Here is a 22,279-nt window from a genome sequence, read left to right as displayed (position 1 = left end):
TCTGCAGTTAAGGTTATGAGGTTCTGAGCGCGTTAGTTTTTTGCATACAAAAATACAATAGAGCCAGCACGCTAGAGTGCACAACAGGTTCGAAGCTGCAGGAACATGGAAGCAAACAAATACTCAGTCGGCAAAGGATCACATTAAACATAAATGCAAATACACAACATGCTATCACAAAACGAACTGCTGATTGAGTTGAGCATGGCGAACGAACTAACAATGTATACAAAAAATTTTTAACCCGAGCGAACTAATAACGTAAACATAGGACATAGTAGGTGGGGCGTGGAGCATCGCTGAAGGATTTAGCTGACGGCGGCAACGTAGGCGAGGAGGATGGCAAGCACAGATGACAGCGCAATAGTGCACCTTAGATACATTGCCGTAGCCTCGGTCTTGCTAACTGCTGCGTCCCTTGCGAGAACGCACCCAGCAAGGGCCTCCTTCATAGCCAGTTCCGCAGCTGTCAGGCTATCGCGTCCCTTGTTCAGAGAATTCCTCTCCCTCTGGACCAAGGCTGCATCAATGTCGAGGACACGTTTCTTGTAATCATATTCCTCTTTTTCCAGGTCAAGCTCGTGCCGTTGATCGGAGATCTCGTCTCGGAGCTGAATAATTGCTCTCTTCAGAATAGGCGGCCACTCGGGATCCACCCACTGGATAAATCCACAGTCGTCATGGCGATCCTGTCACAAACAACGATCAAGTGCGAGGAGTCAGTAAGATTGGCACGTACGAAGAACAAGCAGAATCAAATTCTATTGCAACCGACCTCCTCTTCTCCGCATGCTAGGAATCGTCTCCCTATGTTGGTGCCATCGTAAGAGACCTTTCTAGCAGCGTAGAGCCCATGGTGGCACCCAACGTCTCCTTCAATCTCGAATCCGGTGAACTCTGGATCCACCAGAGTCGCTGGCCTGGCAGGACGTGGCGGCGGTGTAGCAGCATGGCCGTCGGGGCGGCATGGACGGCGGACCGCTAGAGGTGTCACTCCAGGACAACATCCTTACAGAGATAAATCGGCGGTTGGATGGAGAAATGGAGGAAGATGCGAAGAGGAAGAAGAAAGTATTTTGTGCGCAGAGCAAGACCACTGACCACTGATGGGATCGATATAAGCATTAAGGCGAAGGACGTTGGTTGGTAGCGCGCACTAAATGTAGTCCAGGCGTGCACCGCACGACACACCAGGGAGATATGCTCGGGAAGGACATGTGCGTTCACACGAACCACCGCGTTGGCAACATGCCCGTTTGAATTTCAGCATTTCCCGCTTCTCCAACAAAACCAGGCTACTAGGAGGTCAGTCTCAGACGAAGTTTCAGATCTCTTTCTTGCTTGGGGTTTTTTCAAAGGTTCCCAAAGCGAGGTATCTAGCCGTCCGGCAGTCGTCTCACCGAATCTGTTTGTGGGAGTATCGACAGCGTTCTGGTGCTTAGGGTGGCGAAGGGAAGGCTGCCTGCAGCGCTGGCAAGACCGTAAAACAGAGGTACTGATCTGCACTGCCCATTTTTGATTACTTGTTTCATGTGATGGGAAGAGGTCTATAGACAGATACAATGTTTCGTTTTACAGGGGGGTAGTTTGCTGAAGACGACGGGCAGGCACAGCATCGGAGGTGCTGAGGAAGACGCGTACCAGGTTAGACTGATTTTGCCTGTACACGTTTAACCGGATGCTAGTAAGCTGTACGTGGGGGACTATAGGGGATTTTCAGTACTAGGCGTCTTAGGCCGTTTGTATTTTTATTCTCAGAGAACAGGACGATGGATTCGTTTGATGCGTCCGAGAGCGACGCGACTGAATCGGCAGCTCAGACCGGTGGTGCCAGTGGGCAGTCATTTTTATCAAGAATCTATTATATGTTAAAAGCAATAGGAGGGGTACTGAGTGGAGCCTCCGCGTTGATCCGCATCATCCTAATTATTCTAGCCATTGGATCTTATAATTAACGATCAAGATTTAATGAGAAGATATATTTGATTTACAGCCCACGCAGTCCATTTAAAGTCCACGTAGGCCCATGGCCCTAGGGATTAATACCTTTCTAATAGGAACTCACATAGGGTGGTTCAATTGGGAAACCGAACGTGTGCTACTAACGATGATATGCAGTTACCGTACATGGACTTCTACTAACCATGATATGTAGTTACATGCTTACGATATTCCGTTATCTCTCATAGTGGAATCCGGTCTTCTGGCCATTTAAAAAAAAAGATACATGCTTACGTGAATCACATGTGACAGCGTGATTTCCAAGATATTTTTCGAAAGCAATTCAATAATAATTTTACCATATCGGGGTACTCAGCCTCCACGTAGATCCACATCACCTAAATTATTTCCAGCTGTTAGATATGAGATCTACGAGTCCTACAAATCGTTTGTTTGATGTTACGTCCTACAAATCGGTTCGTTTGATGTTATGTTCGGCTGAACCTCTAAAAGGAAACACCGAGTCCAAATATGTCACGTTAACGTCTCTTTTGGTTTCCTAAGAACAAAACGAACAAACCGCTGGTGGAGCTGGCGTGCCAAAGTAGCAGCAGGAAGCAATGGGGCGCCGTCGGATCTGGGCGAGCCGACATCGAGCTGCTGGACAGGAGATGGGGAAGGCATTGGCTGAGTGGTGTCAAGGCTGCCGCAGCAACGTTGGTTGAGGCAGTCAGTGGTGGCATTGTTTGGGATGGGAGAGACATCAACGAGGCGGGCGGCGGCCTTGCCGGTGGCAGTGGTGGTCGATTTTGGGCATATGGTGAGCCTCAGCCTGTACCAGGAAAGGAACAGAGAGAGAATGGAAAAAAGAGGGGAGAGAGAGAGAGAGAAGGGAAACAACCGTTACTGCATGTGGATCTTTCTTCATGTAGAGATCAAGGGGAGAGCAATTTAATTAGTAGTAGAGACGTAGATGCAGTTTGATACATGTGTTTTTGCTGCTGATTCACATGGATAATACGGTGTGTAGAATAGTTTGTAAAAGACACCCCGCTAATTAAAAAATATGTTAATTAAATTATAATCATCATAATACTCCGTATTATATAGTTTTTTAAGTGCTATAAAGTAAAATGATTCGATTTAACACGAAAGTTTAGAAAAACGATTGAATAAAATACTAGAAGAGTGAAATATAGGGAGTGACCGAGTGAGATAGGAAGTCTGCCGAAGAAAACACAAATTTACGGGCCAGAATCTTTTATAGGGGATCCCCATAGAATTTGGGGGCTTAAATTTAGGGATTCTGCTGGAGTTGCTCTTAGGTATACAAATCTCATGTCTCTGATTTTAAAATTACAAATACGACGAATAGATATGTGTCAGACATAATCCAATATCATGAATTATACTCCATCCATCCGGATTTATAAGGCTTGCATTGAATTTTGTGTTGAACTTTAACGAACATTTATACAAAAAAATGTATGTATATAAATGTTATACTATTGATAGAGTTTTTCAATGCCAATACAATGATATCTCTTTATTGTCGCAACATCGTTGTATCACTAAAGTAATGTTTCACCAAAGTTCCGCATAAATCCCGTGCGGGCCTTATAAATCCAGACAGAAGGAGTATACCAGTATGGCAGGAAACCAAAAGAAGCCAAAAGAAAAACGTCAACAACACACATAAAAAAAATACAAGAACGATGATCATGTGTTGCCCGCGCATTTTGTGCGGGCCATCGTGCTAGTTTCAATAAAAAAAGTGTGCACCGTTGTAGGTCAGTTCAACGATTTCAAGCGTCTGGTCGATAAGATGGGTTTCCAGGGCATGAAACAGATCCACATGCTCCCAAAAATCAATCTAAGGTTTAGCGCCTGGCTAATGCAGAAGCTGGATGCGGATTCAATGCGTGTCGTAGTGTCTGACAAATCGAGTATTGAACTAACTGAAGAAAGTGTAAAGTTGGTGTTTGATCTGCCCATGGGGAGCAAGATAGTATCGCAGGGACCGGCACAAGGATTGGCGTTGGCGTCAGAGGTGATGGCATTTTACGGAGAAGTCACCAATAGCCATGGACAAAAGGGGATCCACAGCCTCAAAGCTGCTGAAGCATATCTTCTTCGACCACTGACGGAAGAGTTGACGGAATTAGAGATTGGACATTTTCAGATTGCATTTGCTATTTTCTTGGTGGGGCATATACTTGCGCCAACATGCAAGCATGATTACGTGTGCTTGGATTTCCTTGAGTCCCTTGTGGTACCATCACAAATAGGAGTTTTCAATTGGTGCCGATACGTGTTGAAACACATTGCGCTAGCAGCTCGCAAGTTACAAGCTGATTTGGCGAAAGGCATATCATCGATAAACGTTGGAGGCTGCCACCTGTACTTGCAGGTAACAGTTTCTCGAATACCAATCGAGTACAACATAATCATTATTTTGTTTGTTTGTGCATTTCACTGACAACTGTTCATACGGTGAAGGTTTACTACATAGATCAGCTGGATCTAGGATTGCTGAACAAGCCCACTGGTGTATACCCACGGATTCCATTGTACGACTATGAGTCAGTATGGAAGATCATTGAGCACCTTAGAATTGATCAGACGGGAGAGCCCATGCTCAGTGTTTACATGGCCGCCACCGAGGTAAGAGTGTATTCAAATCATAGAAGATGTTATTGACATGTTGGGATTTTTTTGTGGGGGAGGCAACGAATGATCAACAACTATTAGGTATGTCCACAGGAGAAGAACTTGCAAGCCGTCGGTAATGAAGCAGGCTTTAATGTCGCACGGTTGGATACGGAATTTGGGAATACACCGAGGAGGACGACACTACCATTGAGCCTGCAAAGGTGCCAAAATTCTGATGTGACGCCTATCCGGATCCCACCTTTCGCGAGCCCACTTGAATGCGGTCCTACACAGTTCTCAAGCTTTCTGAAATCCAGATACCCGCAACATGTAAGAGTAGAGTTTTTTTTATTTGTTTTGTTACTTAGATCGATATGCAAATAACTCGGAAAATGACACCAATGATCATGCTCTGCAGTCTGGGACTAAGATGCCGATATTACTGAGAGAACACCAGGCGCGCCTCGTGCTACACACAAATGAATTCTAGCGTAGGTTGCAGGAGGAATTTTTTTCGTTTGCAAGCAAAATCCTTGATGCGACGCCCGCAGGCTGCAAATGTTGCTCCTCGTCGGCAAAAGGCTCCTGCAATATTGGGAACAACACCACGCCTACAGGTAAACCATGCCTTTAGTGTGCATTTTCTGATATGCAAAACAATGACAGTGAATGACCATTTATACTTTCAAAAAAGTGCAGGTGTTGGCAAGAGATTGGCCTCGGCAACAAACACTGACCTATTTGACACACCAGCTAAAACGCTGGAATGCGAAGGTAATAGAGGCGGGATGATGCTAGCGCTTTACAAATGGCGTGCACAGGCGAAAGCTCTACTGGACACAGTCCATTGAAACCGAAACTCGGCTCCGGCGGCGATGGTAGTACACACACGCGGGGGGATGGCCCACTACGGGGAAGAAGTAGATACCTAAATATTCATGCAGCTAGTTTCTTTTGTATATGCTTTTTTTTTCATTTTTACTTTTCGCGTTGATAAAACCCAAAAAATATTGGTATATAACTAGCATGCTTCATCCTCTCATATGTGATGGGTCTCATCTAATTCGAGCATCTTTTGACATTGTTTCACCTTCTGAACCCATACAGTTTCACGGAGGACCCGGCTGAAGAAAATCCCGCAGCCGGTCTTTTCTGGTGAAAAGACCGAGGTTGTATCGACATCTTCTGCCTCTTACAACGAGAGCCCGTTCAATATACAGTCGCTGCTGTTGGATGGCCGCCCAGCAGCAGACTCGATTGGAGACCAGATTACAAAATGGTCCTCTGGATTAATTTATGCATGCCTAGACAACAACGCTGGCCCTACCGATGTTAATTTATGCATGCCTAGACAGTGACGCGCCGTAGAAGAACAAGTGACGAAGGCCGGGGCGTGGCTACAGTGCGTGCCGTCTGGCTGTACATAAAGCACAACTCCGGATTGTCTCCTCTCGGACAATCCGGAGGGGACCATGGGCGTACCCGGCGGGCCCGGGAGTAGCTAGGGTTTGCTTTCGGCCCACATGTCAGTGTAACATCTTTAGCCTATAAATAGAGGCTCCACCCCTCCTGTGAGAGGGGTTCCTCTTTTAGACATTAGTTCATCTCCTTCTTCCTCCTCCTCTGGACACAGCTCAAGGAGCACCATTGTAGCCCTCTAGTATCCCGGCTAATACTAACAAATCAGGAGTAGGAGTGTTACCTCAACAAGAGGGCTCCGAACCTGGGTAAAGATCATGTTCACGGTTACTTGTGCGTGGTTACACCACGCCATCCCTCCTCTGGATCCACCTTCGTCCATTGGCCCCAACTCAAGCCATCCTATGGCATCTGCCGTGACACCACCACGACAGTTGGCGCCCACCGTGGGGCCAGCAGCGGCGCTGGCTGGAGTCTTCATCCGGACGGGAAGTTTCCTCGTCACCGGAGAGCGCATCATCTCCGGTTTGGTCCAGAGATTCGGCTCTATGGGCTTCATCGACAACAACGCAGGCTGCTTCAACAACGCACCACTTCGCTGCGCAGGCCGATTCATCAACTTTGGTATGCACGAGGTCTACGTCGCCACTGACACTCCTTGCATGTATCCCGAGCTGGTGGTGGTAGCCGAGGATCCCCCAACCATCTGCACGGCTCGCAGTTGGCATGTCGACTGCCCCGCTAGCCGTGTGGAGGTCATGATGACGGTGCAAGGCGGCGATGCGGGCAAGGGTGCTGCAGAAAGCGCTGGGCTCTCGAGCAAGTCCGGCAGAACGGCGCGACTCCCAATGGAGAAACCTGAGAACATCGCTGCTCAGGCCGGCACGTCCGCTGCACCGGCAAAGCCAACTCTGCTCCAGGCCGCCATCGAGAGGCTGACGCTGCCTATGGCTCCAAACGCCAACTCAGCCCAGCTTCAGGCTGAGCTGGAGTTAGAGCGCCAGAACCTGTTGCAGGAAGCTGTGTCGACATGGCTCGTGCTCGGCAAGAGCTCAAGATTTCTCTCCATGAGTATAACAAAGCTCATGGTCTTAATTCTACTGCAGTGCACAACCCTATCTGAGTTGGGGAAGTGCGTAACCGTGGCAGAAGATTGAATGCCGATATAGCTAGGGATGGTAGAGCCATACCTGCAGTGTCGGCAAGCTATGCGTCGGCACTAAAGCCGAAATACAACACTCCTGTCAAAAACCTTAGGGCAGCCGAGGCTGCGCTAGAAGAATTGCCGAATCTCATGGGAGAAGGACTCCGAGTACAGCAGTCGCGTGTGAACGAGCTGCTTCACACGGCTAACGAGCAGAATAGGCATACATGAGGCTGCACGGCACGCCCGATGCATCTCAGATCATTCACTTGGCCGCGGGCGCTGGCGGCCGGTCCGACAAGCAAGCGTCTTCACCTGGTGGCAGACGGGATGAGAGTGTTAACTCCGGCCGAGACAAGCGGCTGGATCATTATGATCCGGCATTAGCTTGAAAGCAAATCCTCAAGAGCGTCACTCAACAAGTCATGGACGCCAACCTCGGGGTCCGGCGCCCAATACTGCTGCAGGTCAGCAGGGTGCCGGGCACAACCCCCTGTATCGAGGTGAAGATCGCAGGCAAGACCATTTCAATGTCGGATACTCGGCCATGGGAGATGAAGGCTATCTCAGGCGAGAGCGTGACAATGTCGACCCACTCGGGCGTGTCGCCGCTAGATGCCCGACATCGGCTCGACAGGATCCATTTGTCGGAGCTTCTGGAAGAGCAGGGTCCTCCGGGACCACGTTGCTTCGCTTACCGGATCATGAGAGAGACACCGGCCCAGGGTTTCCAGCTACCCTGGGGCACGAGGACGTATGACGGTAGTACAAAGCAGGAAGACTGGCTGGAAGATTATGTCACTGCAGTGCATGTGGCAGGTGGCAATCGCAGATGGGTAGTACGCTATGTACCCCAAATGCTGGTAGGGCCAGCCAGAATTTGGTTGAATAACCTACCGGAGGGCGGCATCAACTGCTGGATAGATTACGAGGAAGCCTTTGTCAGCAACTTCACCAGCACCTACAAGAGGCCTAACCGCCCTCAACAACTGTTCATGTGCAAGCAAAGGGACAACGAGACTGACCGAGAGTACCTGATGAGGTGGAATAATCTCCGCAACTCCTGTGAAGGGATAGTGAAGTCGCAGGCCATAGCATGGTTTGCCCAAGGATGCCGACATGGCAGCATGTTGTGGCAGAAGCTGCAAAGAGAAATGCCGGCCACACTGTTCGAGATGATCAAGATTGCGGACATGTATGCGTTGGGTGATCCAACTCAGCCATTGCTGATGCCGGCAAAGCAACACAGAGAGCAGCCGACATACAATCCTGCCGGATCATTCCGGACGAATGATCATCATGATCACCGGAACAAAAGAAGAGACGATAGGCCGGATTACCAGTATGGGCCAGCCCATGTGGCAGCCATCCAAGATCAACCTGATGCCGGTCCTAACCAGCGTCAGAAGGCTGGAAATCAGCAGTGGGCCAAGAAAGGAGAACAAAAGAAGCCGTGGCAAGATAAGCAGAAGTACACGTTCGAGATGATGCTTGATCAGCCTTGTCGTTTCCACACGACCAATCCCAGCAAGCCAGCGAATCACACAACCCGGCAATGCAGTTGGATGCAACAGGCCGAGAAAGGTGAGGCAAGTCGGCTACCTCCTCCCCCGCCACTCACAGGCGCCAATGCTCAGATTCAAGGACCCCCTCCGGCAAACAGTGTTGTCAATCAGGTAGAAGACCAGGGCATCCCGGAGTATGGAGGAAGGAATGAGTACAAGGAGCATCACCAGAGTTACATGATTTTTATCACGGAGCCAACTGACAAGCAGAGCCATCGTCGGCGCGAGATGGAGGTTAATGCTGTCATCCCGGTAGTGCCGAAATTCGTGTATTGGTCGGAGCAGGAGCTCTGTTGGAACCAAGCCGATTGTAACATCCCAATTTTCAAAACCTTTCACATGCACTGCATATCATAAGCATCATGTCACCCTTACATTTAATCATTTTAAAAACCCTGAAATTTACCCAGAAAACCCCTTTTCAAAATGTTTTTATTTGAATTGGGCTTTGATCTTACTTTTGAGTATTTGCATTTCAACCCATGTGGGCGTTGGTATAAAAAAAAGGATTTAATGCATATATAAAGTTATCCCATAAGTTGGCTTTTCGAACTATTTTGAAAAATAATTTATTTTGATAGCCTAAGGGCCCTAAAAGCCATTGTATAGGCAAATGTATTTTTAAATATTTTATTTTGAGAAAATTCTTGTTCCAAAAGTTAGATCATATGAAAATATGATTTTACAAATTTTCTTGCAATTTATTTGGAGTGATTTGGAGCTCAGAATATTTTTTGAGGTTCCAAAACCGAAAAAAGGGGAAAACCGAGAAAACCCGGTCAACCCGGACCGAACCGGTCGAACCGGACCGGACTGGCCGAACCGCCCGGTTCCTCTCACTGACCGGTGGGACCCGCGCGTCGTCTTCTCCAACTGCCTCCCGAGAAGCGCCGCCACGCACGACTCCGACTCCGCCACGACTCCATCTCCGATTTCTCCGCGCACGAACCTCCATCTCGAAATCCCTGCGCGTCACCCCGAAGCCCCCGAACTCCTCTTCCACTTCCCCCAAACCCCACGTCCAATTTCGCACCGGTTAGAAAGTAATTGCTCGCCGGAGTTCGACACTGCCGTCGCTGTTCTTTGCGTTTTTGCCGCCGTTCCGGTGAGAATCTCCCCGCGCGCGCCGCCCGTCTTCTCCAGCTCTAGCGGCCATCCGTCCGCCGCCCGCCGCCCTGCTCCGCCCCGAGCCGCCTCCGCCAGCGCTGCTCGCGCCGCTCGCCACCTCCCGCGTCACCGCAGCCCGCGCCGCACCCGCGAGCCGCCCGCCGGCCGTTTGCGCCGCCCAGGGGAAAACCCTAGCTCCCGGACAACCCCGTCATGCCACGTGGCGAAGCTTTTTCTTTTTGTTTTTATTTTCGGCCGAATCAATATTGCACTTTTGCAGAAAAGCCCCTATAACTTCAAAGCATCATAACTTTTAAACCGTTTGTCCAAAATTTATGATCCGCACCTTTCTGGAATCGTCACAACTTGTAGAATATTTTGGCACTGTCTATTTTCAGTTTTGAACATCTTAGTCAGAAGCAATTTACAGAATGCATGAATATGGTTTAAATTTCAAATGAATTGTTTCAAAATGGTTTTGAGCATGTTAGCTTGCTGTAAAATTATTTGAGCATGTTCTCTGTCCATTAGGACAAAAAGAGAAATTATTTTGTGAATAATAATAGCATACAAGTTTAAATCTTGCTCTGTGTTGCAAAAACCACACAATTTTTTAATTTAAACCCTATCCTTGTTTCATGCACGTTAATTACCTCTTTATTGTTGTTTAGTCTATCCAAATCATTTGAAAAACTTTTCAAAACAGAAACAAAACTTTTTACTTTAGAAGTAACCTTTGTGTGCATCATCATGGCATATGCATTATGGCATGATTTTCGTATTGATTGTGTGTTTATTGTGCGTATGTTTCTTTGATTTTAGATCGTGTGGAGTGTATTCCTTGTTGTTGCGAAGAGTGCGAGAACTACCACAACCTTGGACAAGGCAAGTTCACTTTGATCATATCCCATTATTATTATTGTTTTAAAATACTTATGCATTAGTGTTGTTGGTAGAGATGCATTGATAGGACTATTACTCGTACCTCTATGCTAGCTATAAATCCCAGGTAGTATAATTCACCCTCGCCATTACCTTGCCACCAAATTGCCATCGATTTTAGTTGAATGCTAGGCTATGGTAGTATCGTGGGGGAATAACTACATTATGATATTGTTATGCCGTTGGCTATATGAAATGTTTTTGTTAAATGTAAGGCAAAACAACTAATTCAATGAACCATCCTGGGTGGGCTGCTTTGAAGATTTTGAGGATTAGCGACGTCAGGTCCATTTCTATGGGTCCCTCTGAGTCGAGTTCCTGTGGATTCAGGAATGGATCGTCCATGGACGTCTCTCCCGTGGATTCGGGGAGCGCCTACGTTGCAAATGTGGAATGCCACCTGGGGTAACAGAGACCGGACTAGTTTCCTGTTTAGTAGCTTTCAGTACAACCACATGGTAATATGGGCTCTGCCAGGATGGATGTAAGACATATGATCCTGGATCCGAGGGATTGTGCAGATGTAGCCGTGTAGGTGGGAACGTAGGTCCCTCAGGTGGTCTGGGTGATTATGGTCTGAAAATTCCTGTAATCGATGCCGTTGCTACTCTACCCTGAGGACAGCAAGGGATTAACACGTTGATTTCTTGTGGGTAAAGTGTACAACCTCTCAAGAGCATCAAAACTAAGTACTTAGCCGTGTCCCCGGCAACGGACAATTTGAGCAACTAGATGTGGAGCCGTAAGGAAAGTCTCACTCATTCCAATTTCTTAAATAAAATGAATGGTTTGAACAGGGTAGGAGCACTTGATGAATTCACTCAATGTGCTCTAGGTTAATAGGAGCATCAGTGTTTCTACCCGGTGTCCATTAGTTAACATTATTATAACATTTCTTTGTAGTAGGGTAATTTATGTTCTGCTTCCACGCAAATAGCCTTGAACCCCACTTTGCCACATTATGCATATACTTGGTAGGCTCTGATATAACTCCTAGTGAATCTTGCCAATACATTCAATGTATTGACCCTAGTGGCTGCATCGTTTAATGATGCAGGAAGCTCCGACGACGAGTAAGATGTACGTTCTGCTTGTTTGGGTTACGGGTCTACATTCCAACACGCTCTCACCGTGGTGTTGATGTGCCCTTGTATCTTTCGCTTTCCGCTGCTAAACAGTTGTTTTATTTCCAGCTAACCCGTGAGGTTATGCGAGTTGTAAGTACGTTTTAAATTCTGGATAATTCGTTGTAATATTGAGACCTTTGTTCTATGATATTACATCTTGAAACTGTGTGCTGGTGAGTTGATCCAGAGACTAGCACTAAAGCACAGAGATCGAACCCGTGTACGGGGGCGGTCGCTTCACCGATCACCCTAAAGTCATGCCGAATCCTGGTGGTTATGCTCTGCTGGTCGACCCGACACTCATTGGGCCTGACATCAATGTCAAGTTCACTCGAGTTCTCATTGATAATGGGAGCAGCATAAACATCATGTACCGAGACACGATGCTCAAACTCGGTATTACTAATAACATGCTTGAGCCTAGCCGGACTACCTTCCACGGTATTGTGCCGGGAGTGTCTTGTGCTCCGGTCGGCAAGATCCGGGTTGATGTCTTATTCAGCACCAGGGAGAACTGTCGGATAGAGAACTTGGTGTTTGAGATGGTGGATCTCAACAGTCCGTATCATGTGCTGCTCGGCAGACCGGCATTGGCCAAATTCATGGCGACTACTCACAATGGCTACCTGAAGATGAAGATGCCAGGACCGAATGTGTCGTAGCCGGGGCTTAGACACCGGGGATGCGAGGCACCCCCTTTTTGGTTCGGCAGTCGGCGTTGGGGATCGCTCCGGCGATCGCCGGCGAGGCCAATGACGGGCGCTGCAATGCACAAGTCGGTTACCCAGGTTCGGGCCACCCGGAGGTGTAAAACCCTACGTCATGCTTCTGAGTGTTTATTAGCCAATGAAAAAGCATTTACAAGGTTACCGGGGGAGCCCCCGAGCGCTCTCTTCCCTTTCTGCTAAGTGGCTACTTGCTACTTCCGGACTAAATCTCTCGGGATTGCAATATATGCTCGAGTCTAACCTTCGGAAATCGGAGCGGGTCCTCCTTTTATACTCAAGGGGATACCACAGGTGCCACAGTCTGCATGGGGGACGTGCCCTAGGACATGCGTCGAACAGAGGCCCAAGGCAGCCGCCCTCGCTGCGCTGGCATGCATGCACGGTGAGATGCGCTGTAGCTAGGGCCACACCTGCCATAGATTCACTGCGGGCTACTCACTGCAAGCTACTCACTGTAGGTTGACTAGACGGGTAACCTCCTCCCTGTCGGAGCATTTAATGCTCGGCTTGTGCCACACTCCACGCTCTGACCAGCCCTGCACAAAAGGAGCCTGCCGGGCAGCCACGTGGCGTTGATACTCCGCTTGCTGGGCATCGGCCCTGTTGTAAACGCCCACGCCAGGGAACACTCTCCTCGGCAAGTGGGCTTCCCGGGGGGCGTCCTGACGGGGATCTTCACGCTGTCTTCCGAGGTAACCCCCGCAGCCCGGCTAGTCCTGGTCCACGGCAACCCCCTTCCCATGCTCCTGCCGGGCTGGTGCCTTTCCGGGCAGCTCGCACCACGCTGCCCAGGGTGCCGTCCTTGTAGGAAGCAAGTGAGGCGACCCACGCGTTGAGCAACGGTGGTACCCCGGGTGCCATTGGTGCGACAGAATGGTACCATAACCATTTTCGGCAATTACAAGCGTTCAATGGAGTGCGCGGCAGCAGGATCTATTTTGGCCGAGTCATTGGTCATTGTCGGGGAGAAGAGGAAGCTGCAAGAAGTTGTCGCACTAGCTCAGTCGGCGCAGATCGGTCTGCCGGCTATGACCAACCCTCATGGCAGCATAGCTGTCCAAGCGGCCAAGGAGACAAAGAAGATACCGGTCGACAGTGAGTTCCCGAACCGCACCATCATCATTGGTGCCGGCCTGAATGAGAAATAGGAACGCGAGCTCACCGACTTCCTCCGTGAGAATCGGGACATCCTCGCATGGTCAAATCAAGACTTGCCGGGTGTGCCGAGGGAGTTGTCTGAGCACTCATTGGACGTCAGGCCAGACGGAAGACCGCCGAAGCAGCCCCTTAATCATCTCGGAAGAGATATCTCGGCTTCTAGCTGCCGGCTTTATCATGGAAGTGTTGCATCCTGATTGGTTGGCCAACCCGGTCATGGTCGAGAAGAAGAAAGATGACCCAACCGCAGCCAAAGTGTGGCGCATGTGTATCGACTACACCAGCTTGAACAAGGCATGCCATAAGGATCCTTTTCCATTACCTCAGATCGATCAAGTGATCGACTCCACTGCCGGGTGTGAGTTGTTGTCTTTTATAGATGCGTACTCTGGTTTTCACTAGATACCACTGAATCCTAATGATCAAATAAAGACATCATTTATCACCCCGTTCGGGGCTTATTGCCGCCATTGAAAGAATGAAATTGCCGAAATGTCTCAAAGATGTGCAAAAATTCACTGGATGCTTAGCATCGTTAAGTCATTTCGTTAGTCGGCTGGGTGAAAAGGCAGTGCCCTTATACAAGCTGATGAAGAAAACCGACAAATTTGTGTGGACACAACAAGCAGAGGTAGCCTTCCAAGAGTTGAAGAAGATGATCGCAACGCCGCCGATACTAGCCTCGCCAATGGCACAAGAGCCAATGCCGTTGTATATAGCAGCAACAAACCGACTTGTCAGCGCTGTCATAGTGGTGGAGAGAGATGAAGATGGCAAGTCGGTATAGAGGCCGGTATATTATTTGAGTGAGGTGTTGTCATCATCAAAACAGAATTATCCTCATTACCAAAAGATGGCGTACGGTGTTTATATGGCGGCAAAGAAGCTGAAGCATTATTTTGATGCACACCAGATCCGGGTAATATGTGAAGCACCTATCTCGGAAATCATGAGCAATAAAGATGCAAGCGGCCGAGTAGCTAAATGGGCTATTGAGTTAGCACCCTACACACTGCAGTATGACAGATGAGATGCCGTGAAGTCTCAGGCGTTGGCGGATTTCCTAGTGGATTGGGCCAAGATGGCATATGAGCCACCACCACCTGAAACCAGTTATTGGAAAATGCATTTTGATGGCTCAAAAATGAAAAGTGGGCTTGGCGCCGGCATAGTTCTCACCTCGCCCAAGCGTGATCAGTTGAAGTATGTGTTGCAAATCCATTTTGCAGCGTCCAACAATGTCGCCGAGTATGAGGCGCTTGTTCACGGACTCAAGATGGCAAAAGAGATCGGTGTTCGCAGGATTCAATGCTTCGGTGATTCTGACTTAGTGGTCCAGCAAGCCTTTGCTAATTGGGATGCGTTGGATGCCAACATGGCGCTATATCCCTTTCATGTGCAGAAGATCAGCAACCACTTTGAAGGTTGTGAGTTCCATCACATACCATGGGCGGAGAATGAGGCTGCCGACACTTTGTCGAAGCTAGGGTCAATGGGGCAGGCCATCCTGGCCGGCATCGCGTTGGAACATCTGCGCAAGCCGTCACCAGAATCGGAATCGATATTCATTCCGGCAAACTCGGAAGCTGACGTCACTCCAATGGATATAGACAGTGGCAGTGGTTCCGGCAACCCGGGGACTGAGCGCCCTAACTCGGCTGAAGCAATGGCGATTGAACCAATGGAAGTCGACGAGCCAGTTTTCATGACTCGCCCTGTGCCGGCTTGGGCACAGCCAATAATGTCGTACCTCAAATATGGAAGTCTGTCGGAAGAGGAAGTGACGGCAAGACAAATTTAGAGAAGAGCAAAGGCATACACCATTATCAACGACGAGCTTTCAAGAGAAGTGTCCCTAATTGAAGGGAATATGCCCTAGAAGCAATAATATTGTATTATTATATTCCCATGTTTGTAATTGATGTTTATATTTCTATGCTATAATTGCAATGGTTCTTGAATGTGACATTCGGAGGAAAACTCATTTGCATGTGTGGAAACATAAAACCCTAATTTAAAGGTCCCTAGTCACGCCTCTTTGACTAGCTTATATATAATTGATGATTCTGTTTTCCTGATCATGAGCATATGATGCTGGTTATATATGAGAGCACATTGTTGGTTGAACAATGGTGTTGGATTGACCCAACTAATAATATACCGAGAGATCACATCGATTACTTTTTATCGGTATTATTGTAATTGTTGTAATTATCATTATCCTTAGACCATGAGAATATCGTATGATATTTATATCGGAAGGATACTTTGGTGTTACCTATTGTTTCCCGTAATAGGGTTATCATGACGGTGATTTTCGGGTACTCCGGAAAGTATGAATTGACTCGATAGTTCAAGATTGGGATTTGCTCCTCTATCGGTGGAGAGATACACTTAGGGCCCACTCGGTACGACGATATCTATCACTGTCTGGCCAGACACAAGAATGATATGATCATTGAGATATCAGAGTACGGAACGAGTTAAAAGTACAAAACCGGTAATGGGGATAACTAGGTACAAGTGGAACAAGGGTTGGTTCACGGGCGTACCGGAAGTGTAGCCGATACGGAAATGTGACGGCAAGACGGCGGTGTCATTTTTAAAAGATATCATCTTAAGATACGGCTACCCGCACAGCATCATCACGGACAATGGAACAAACTTGGCACAGGGAGCTTTTGCACGGTTCTGCGTAGAGAAGAAAATCCGGCTGGATGTTGCCTCAGTAGCACATCCTCAGTCCAACGGGCAAGTTGAGAGGGCAAACGGCATGGTTTTAGCCGGCATAAAACCTCGGCTAATGGAGCCACTGGAACGCACTCCAGGATGCTGGCTAGATGAGCTCCCGGCTATACTGTGGAGTCTCAGGACAACCCCAAATCGTTCCACGAGCTATACGCCATTCTTCCTCGTATACGGGGCGGAGGCTGTATTACCAGCCGATATCCAGCATGACTCTCCGCGAGTAACCATATATACGGAAGCCGAGGTAAAGGAAGCCGAGAAAATGATGTCGACTTGCTCGAAGAAGCATGGGAATTGGCCTTATCCGGTCAGTCATTTATCAACAACACCTTATCACAGCCGGAAGGTAAATCCGCGGGTGTTCCGGAAAGGAGATCTCGTGCTCTGGCTTGTGCAGCGCACAGCCGGTATGCATAAATTGTCACCTCCATGGGAAGGACCCTTCATTGTGAGCAAAGCGTTGCACAATGATTTGTAGTATCTTATAGATGAGTAGGTGTCAGAGCATAGTCTTTGGCACCGGAGATGCCGTGCACCCCCTTTTTGGTTCGATGAAGGGCGAGGTGATCGCTCCGGCGATCGCCGGCGTGGCGATAGACATGAAGTGTAGACACAAGAGTTTACCCAGGTTCGGGCCACCCGGAGGTGTAATACCCTACGTCTTACTTTGAGTTGTATTCACAAGTTTGAGTGCGTACAGGTCACCCGGAGAGTTCCCGGGCTGGCTACTTAGGTGAACGCTGTGCTATGTTCTAATCACTTGGGTTGAAACCGAGCTGAACTCAACCCTTTGACCGGTGACATTGGTCCTTCTTTTATAGACAAGGGGATATCACAGGTGCCTATGCATGCAGGGTGACACGTTTCCTAGACGCGTGTCACGGCCGCATGAAATACATTTTTACTCATCCATGCTGGACGCCATGCAGTGCCCAGTCCACTGTACACGGTAGAAAAGAAATAGTTCGTAGGGTAGTCGCCCTAGCCTTGCCGAGCAAGACTAGGCCTGCCGATAAGACTCCCGTCGGTGCATTAAATGCACCGCGCCCGCCGTCTTGTCCTGTCTTCGCTGTTCTGCGGGTCCCGCCTGCATGCCCGAGCGCTGGTTGCTAGGGTGCACCCTCTCAGCTAGCGCACCTGCTAGTTGCCGGGAAGTGTTCCTTCGGCTTCCCTGGACTGGGGTTCCCGGGAGTACCTTGTACCCCGCCCTCGGCTTTAACTTCGCCAAAGGCCGTCCCCTCGAGGCAGGCTTCCCGGATTCACCGCTTCCTGGGTAGCCTTCCTGACGGGGCTTCATCACTGGCGACCCACATGGCCCGTATCAGTGGGACCCCGCGGGCCACTGGTACGACAGCAGGACCCCAACGCAAACAGGATGGATAGATCTGGCGAGGAAACCAAGAGGCCATGGAATGTAGCTTTGCTTCGTCCGTTCTATACTTGAGAGATGAGTATTTGTATCGTTTTTTCCTTATGTTTAATATTTTGAAACAATGAATTATCCGTTGGGTTCTTAAAAGAAACTCGGGGACTCCCATGTTATATGAAAGTTGTGTTTCATCTATCTATTTTGTTTGTCGGCCTGGTTTGGTTGTGCAATCTTATGTCGGTTCAGTATGGTGTCGGTATTGAAAACTCCCTCTATGACTTAGCTGTTGTCCGCAACCCGACTTCCTGGCAAGCTGGAACACGAGTATGAAGTTATCGAACGCACGAAAAGCGATTATGGAAATAAGCAAACATGCGAGCCGAGATGCGCGTCATTTTCTCTAACCCATCACTCCTTTTAAAGAGCTGCCATGCATTTCTTTGGATTGCGCTCCGAACCTGGGTAAATTTGTGTGTGCTTGTGTGTTTGGGCGTGTTACCCTTCACGTCCTCTCTCCTCCGGTTCCTCCTTCATCCATCGGCCCCAAGTTTAGCCATCCCATGACATCTGCCGTGACACCACCACGGCAATTTTAGCAGACAAATTTCAAAGACCTACTTTTGCGTTGTCCTGCTTGCTATTTATATTCTTTTGATTTCTGTTTTATCAACTTTTAATTTTGATTCAGAGCTTTAATTATTTCAATTTTCATTTTGTGTGTGCTTATTTTTAGCTTTTAATTTGCAGAATAAAAAACTCACCAGATTCGCGTGGTGTTGACTTCCTCGATGGTGGCTCCATGTCGATCTACGCCGCCCTCCTACCGATGGGGGACAATCGCACCGGGACGAGCCGAGGCGGTGGGGCCGTTGTATCCGGCCATAGGAGGACGCGGCGGCTTGGATCCAGGCCATTGGGAGGCACGTGTCGTGGATTCGGCCTCCCTCTGGTAGCACGGCGATGGATATCGCATGGGTGCGGTGACGGATGATGGCGACGCGTGAAGAATGAGCAGATGCGGCGGCATCGCAAGGAAAGGAGATGCGGAGGCGGCGCGACGACATGAGAAGTGGCGGTAGGAGAGCAATGACGTGTTGTGTGGAGTGAGAGAAAGGTAGCGGGTAGGTGGGAGAATTGTATGGGAAGGATAGAGGAAGAGCTAGGTGCGGGTGCCTGGGGGCGAACAAACATTAAAGGAGAATCTCGAGTCATAAACAGGCACTAATAACTCTAAACCATAGAAATAGAAAAAAGTATAGAAACATGCTAAAGTTGCTGGATGCAAAATGGTGGACCTGGTCATAAGACAGATGAAACTTTTTTTTACAGGAAACAGATGAAACTAATGCTTATCTACTCCCTCCGTTCCATAATTCTTGTCTCAAATTTGCCTAAAAGTGGATCTATCTATTCCTAAAACGTGTCTAGATACATGTAATATTTCGACAAGAATTATGAAATGGAGGGAGTAATTTTTTGAGAGGACTGATGCTTATCAAATGTTTCGGACTGTTTTAAAGAGCTGGCATGCATTTCTTTGGATTGGGCTGTTTCATCAACTGGTTGTGTCGAAGTCATGCATTTTGGAACGAAGGAGGCTTTGGGCCGAAGCATACGTGTTGAAAACCAGTCAAGAACCCGGTGAAACGGGGCCGGGCTTAGTGCGTAACTGAAACGTGGAGCTGGAGCCAGACCAGATACGCCACAAGCTCAAGCCCACTGTGCACTTGCTCGGGCCTATTTGTAGGTCAGCTGATTCACTCTTGGGCCGACTTCCCTGTAACCACGGTCAATATATTTCACGCAGTGAGACAGCAAGTCAGGACCCACGGTTGGCCACGCATCAAGCTCGTCCTCCCTGTAGGCTGCAGCCGCCCACACGGGACGGCCTGACCGGACCCCGGACGGACACAACAAAGCCTAGGTTGGCGACGCATCACGGCATCAACCCAACGGGACATCGCCATCCATCCACGCGCGTAGCTAGGTAGGCACACTCCGTACGTGGTCCAACCGCTACTGCATCCAAGATTGCAACCATGCACCGCATCCATCCCACAGGTCGACCATAACATCCATCCACGATCAATTCATTGCATTCGTCCATCCATCCCGTGGCTTTGCCCACAGTTTCCCTCGCTTGTCGCTGTGCGCGCTCCTTCCTGCACGCGCGTCGTCCGCCGGCCGGGCCATGGCATGGCACGGACCACTGCGGTGCGGTGCAGGATAGTGATAGCGGTATACTGTGGTAGTAGAGTTCATTGGGGGATTCCTTTCAGCCAGTGCAGGGAAGAGACGAGTATAGTAGGCCTTCGCCGCGCGCCCCTGCTCGTGGCAGCGTCCGGGCTGCACGCCTGCCGGGTCTGAAAAAGACGGCCTGATTCATTCATTCCGCAGACTTCAATTCGTGGAATTGATGGTCGATCTATCGAACGTGTCTTCAATGCATGCATGCCATGTCGTCTCGTTTCTTGCGTGCGATGCTGTGTGCTTCAATCCCACTGGCAAAACCGTGGGTAGGTTCGGTGGATACCGGCGAATGGGGATCCAAACATATGTAAAACGAATTGCACTGGTGTGGTCGTGGTGAACACGTACAGCTAAGGGAATTATAATGCAACTTCTGTGTCGGAGTACAAATATGCCCCGAAAGAGCCAATAATGGTGCGGGATAAATAAAAGAGAAAAGTCCGTTTTTAACCCTGTACTTGTAGACGATGTTCGAGATGGATCCTGACTTCTTAATTCCTGAAATCAGGACCCTGACCTTGTTAATCCTGGTCATTTGTGACCTTAAAGTTATTTGGCACGCTAGGAAAAGGATAATCTCGGTCGGGATTTTTACTTTAACACCTGTTCTTTTAGGTAGAGTCTGAATTGAAACCTAACCTCTTAATCCTTGGATTTCGAACCATAACCTTACAAATCCTGATTAATTATGGCATTTATTCCGGGAAAATCCGTTTGGTGGACCGGCGGCACCTGGAGGAGCAGCGTCGCACGTGGGGCCCGGAGCGGCGGTGGCAGCGGAGCGTTGACAAGCCGGCGATTTATTTTGTATTTTCTCCTAATCCCCATCAGCGTCGGGTGTGTGGCGTGACCGATGAGGCGCCCCATCGGTAACGGGTGGCCTGTCCGCCACTGATCTGCACCTCATCACTGGCATGCAAGTTGTGGTGGGTGAGACGCCCGCTACTGATGTCATTTTATGCCTGTTACTATTGATCCATTATGTAGTAGTGACGTAGACACAAATCATGAGAATTTGTAAGCGTACTCATCAATCCCAGAACCATGTTAGCCAAAACGATCAACCAAACACGATTTCTGGAATTAAGGATTTTAATTAACCGGGATCAGTAAGTCAAGGTTCGAAATTTAGAGATTAGAAGGTTAAGGTCTGATTCAGACTATGTACGAAGTCAGGGTTTAAAATAGACTTTTCTCTAAATAAAAATTGTTGCAGGGTCAATTTAGGATTGTTTGGTTTGAGCTGACAATTGACTTCCCAAAAACTTGGTTGAGATTTTGGGTACGTTTGGATTGAGTCCAACGTTGCCCTACCAAAATCTGGCTAGCCTGCCAAAAAAGGTTATGTTTTTGCTAACCCATGAATTGGCCAACTTTAGACGAAAACTGAACTAGAGTTAGCAAAGAGGCATTGGCTTGCCAAATAGTTGGCAACCATCCAAACAACTACCAAATTTTGGTCAATGACCAAAAATTTGGTAGGGTGCATTTTGGCACCAAACCAAATGCTTCTTCATGAGTTAGCCCATTTCGGCCAAAGTAATGGGTAGGGCATTAGCTTGTCAAAAAAATGGCTTTCATCCAAAGAAGGACCAAATATTGGTCAATGACCAAAAATTTGGTATGGTAACGTTTGGTCACCATCCAAACATCCTTTAGCCCATAACTTGGCTGGCTTTGGCAAAAAATAAGTACTCCCTCGGTCCGTATTAGTTGAATCGGAGGGAATACTAGTTGGCTAAAAGACGTTGTCTTGCCAAATGGTTGACAACCATCCAAACAAATACCAAATTTTGGTCAATGACTTTTTTGACATGTTACCTTTTGGTTAATTAATCCGCTGACATGATTAATTAATGTGCATATTACTAAGAAGTTGTAAACATTAAGTCACCAGCAAAACATGTTGAGGAGTTTTTCAGTTCAAATGAAATCAAATGTTCATAGATGTGACGTTGTTCGTGACAGACCCTTTGTTCCGTTAATGAGCACATTTAAGTTTCGGCATAAATCATTTTTTATTATATTTCATGTTTAACATTAGTATTAATTTGATATCGTACATGTTGATATTTTAGAACATACGGTCAGATTTCAAAAAGAAAATAACTTGGGACAAAACGGAATGG

The 22,279-nt window shown here is 48.2% G+C and overlaps 1 protein-coding gene and 1 long non-coding RNA gene across 2 annotated transcripts; one reads left to right on the top strand and one right to left on the bottom strand.

Moving 5' to 3' along the window:
* Positions 1-123: 123 nt before the first annotated feature.
* LOC112271844 lies at positions 124-1,098 on the bottom strand. The gene is made up of 2 exons (XR_002965342.1): positions 776-1,098; positions 124-689 (listed from the first exon to the last, which is right to left on the bottom strand). It is a non-coding gene; the product is annotated as an uncharacterized LOC112271844 (long non-coding RNA).
* Positions 1,099-1,352: 254 nt separating this feature from the next.
* Positions 1,353-5,576, top strand: LOC112271881. The gene is made up of 7 exons (XM_024462094.1): positions 1,353-1,492; positions 1,579-1,644; positions 1,759-4,351; positions 4,441-4,605; positions 4,705-4,923; positions 5,012-5,210; positions 5,293-5,576. Exons 3-6 carry the CDS (start codon positions 3,767-3,769, stop codon positions 5,081-5,083), a joined length of 1,041 nt encoding a protein of 346 aa, XP_024317862.1. The 5' UTR covers positions 1,353-1,492; positions 1,579-1,644; positions 1,759-3,766; the 3' UTR covers positions 5,084-5,210; positions 5,293-5,576.
* The last annotated feature ends 16,703 nt before the right edge of the window (positions 5,577-22,279 follow it).

This window comes from Brachypodium distachyon, chromosome 3, assembly GCF_000005505.3.
Source record: "Brachypodium distachyon strain Bd21 chromosome 3, Brachypodium_distachyon_v3.0, whole genome shotgun sequence".
NCBI lineage: Eukaryota > Viridiplantae > Streptophyta > Magnoliopsida > Poales > Poaceae > Brachypodium > Brachypodium distachyon.
This window is presented reverse-complemented; position numbering and strand designations above follow the sequence as displayed.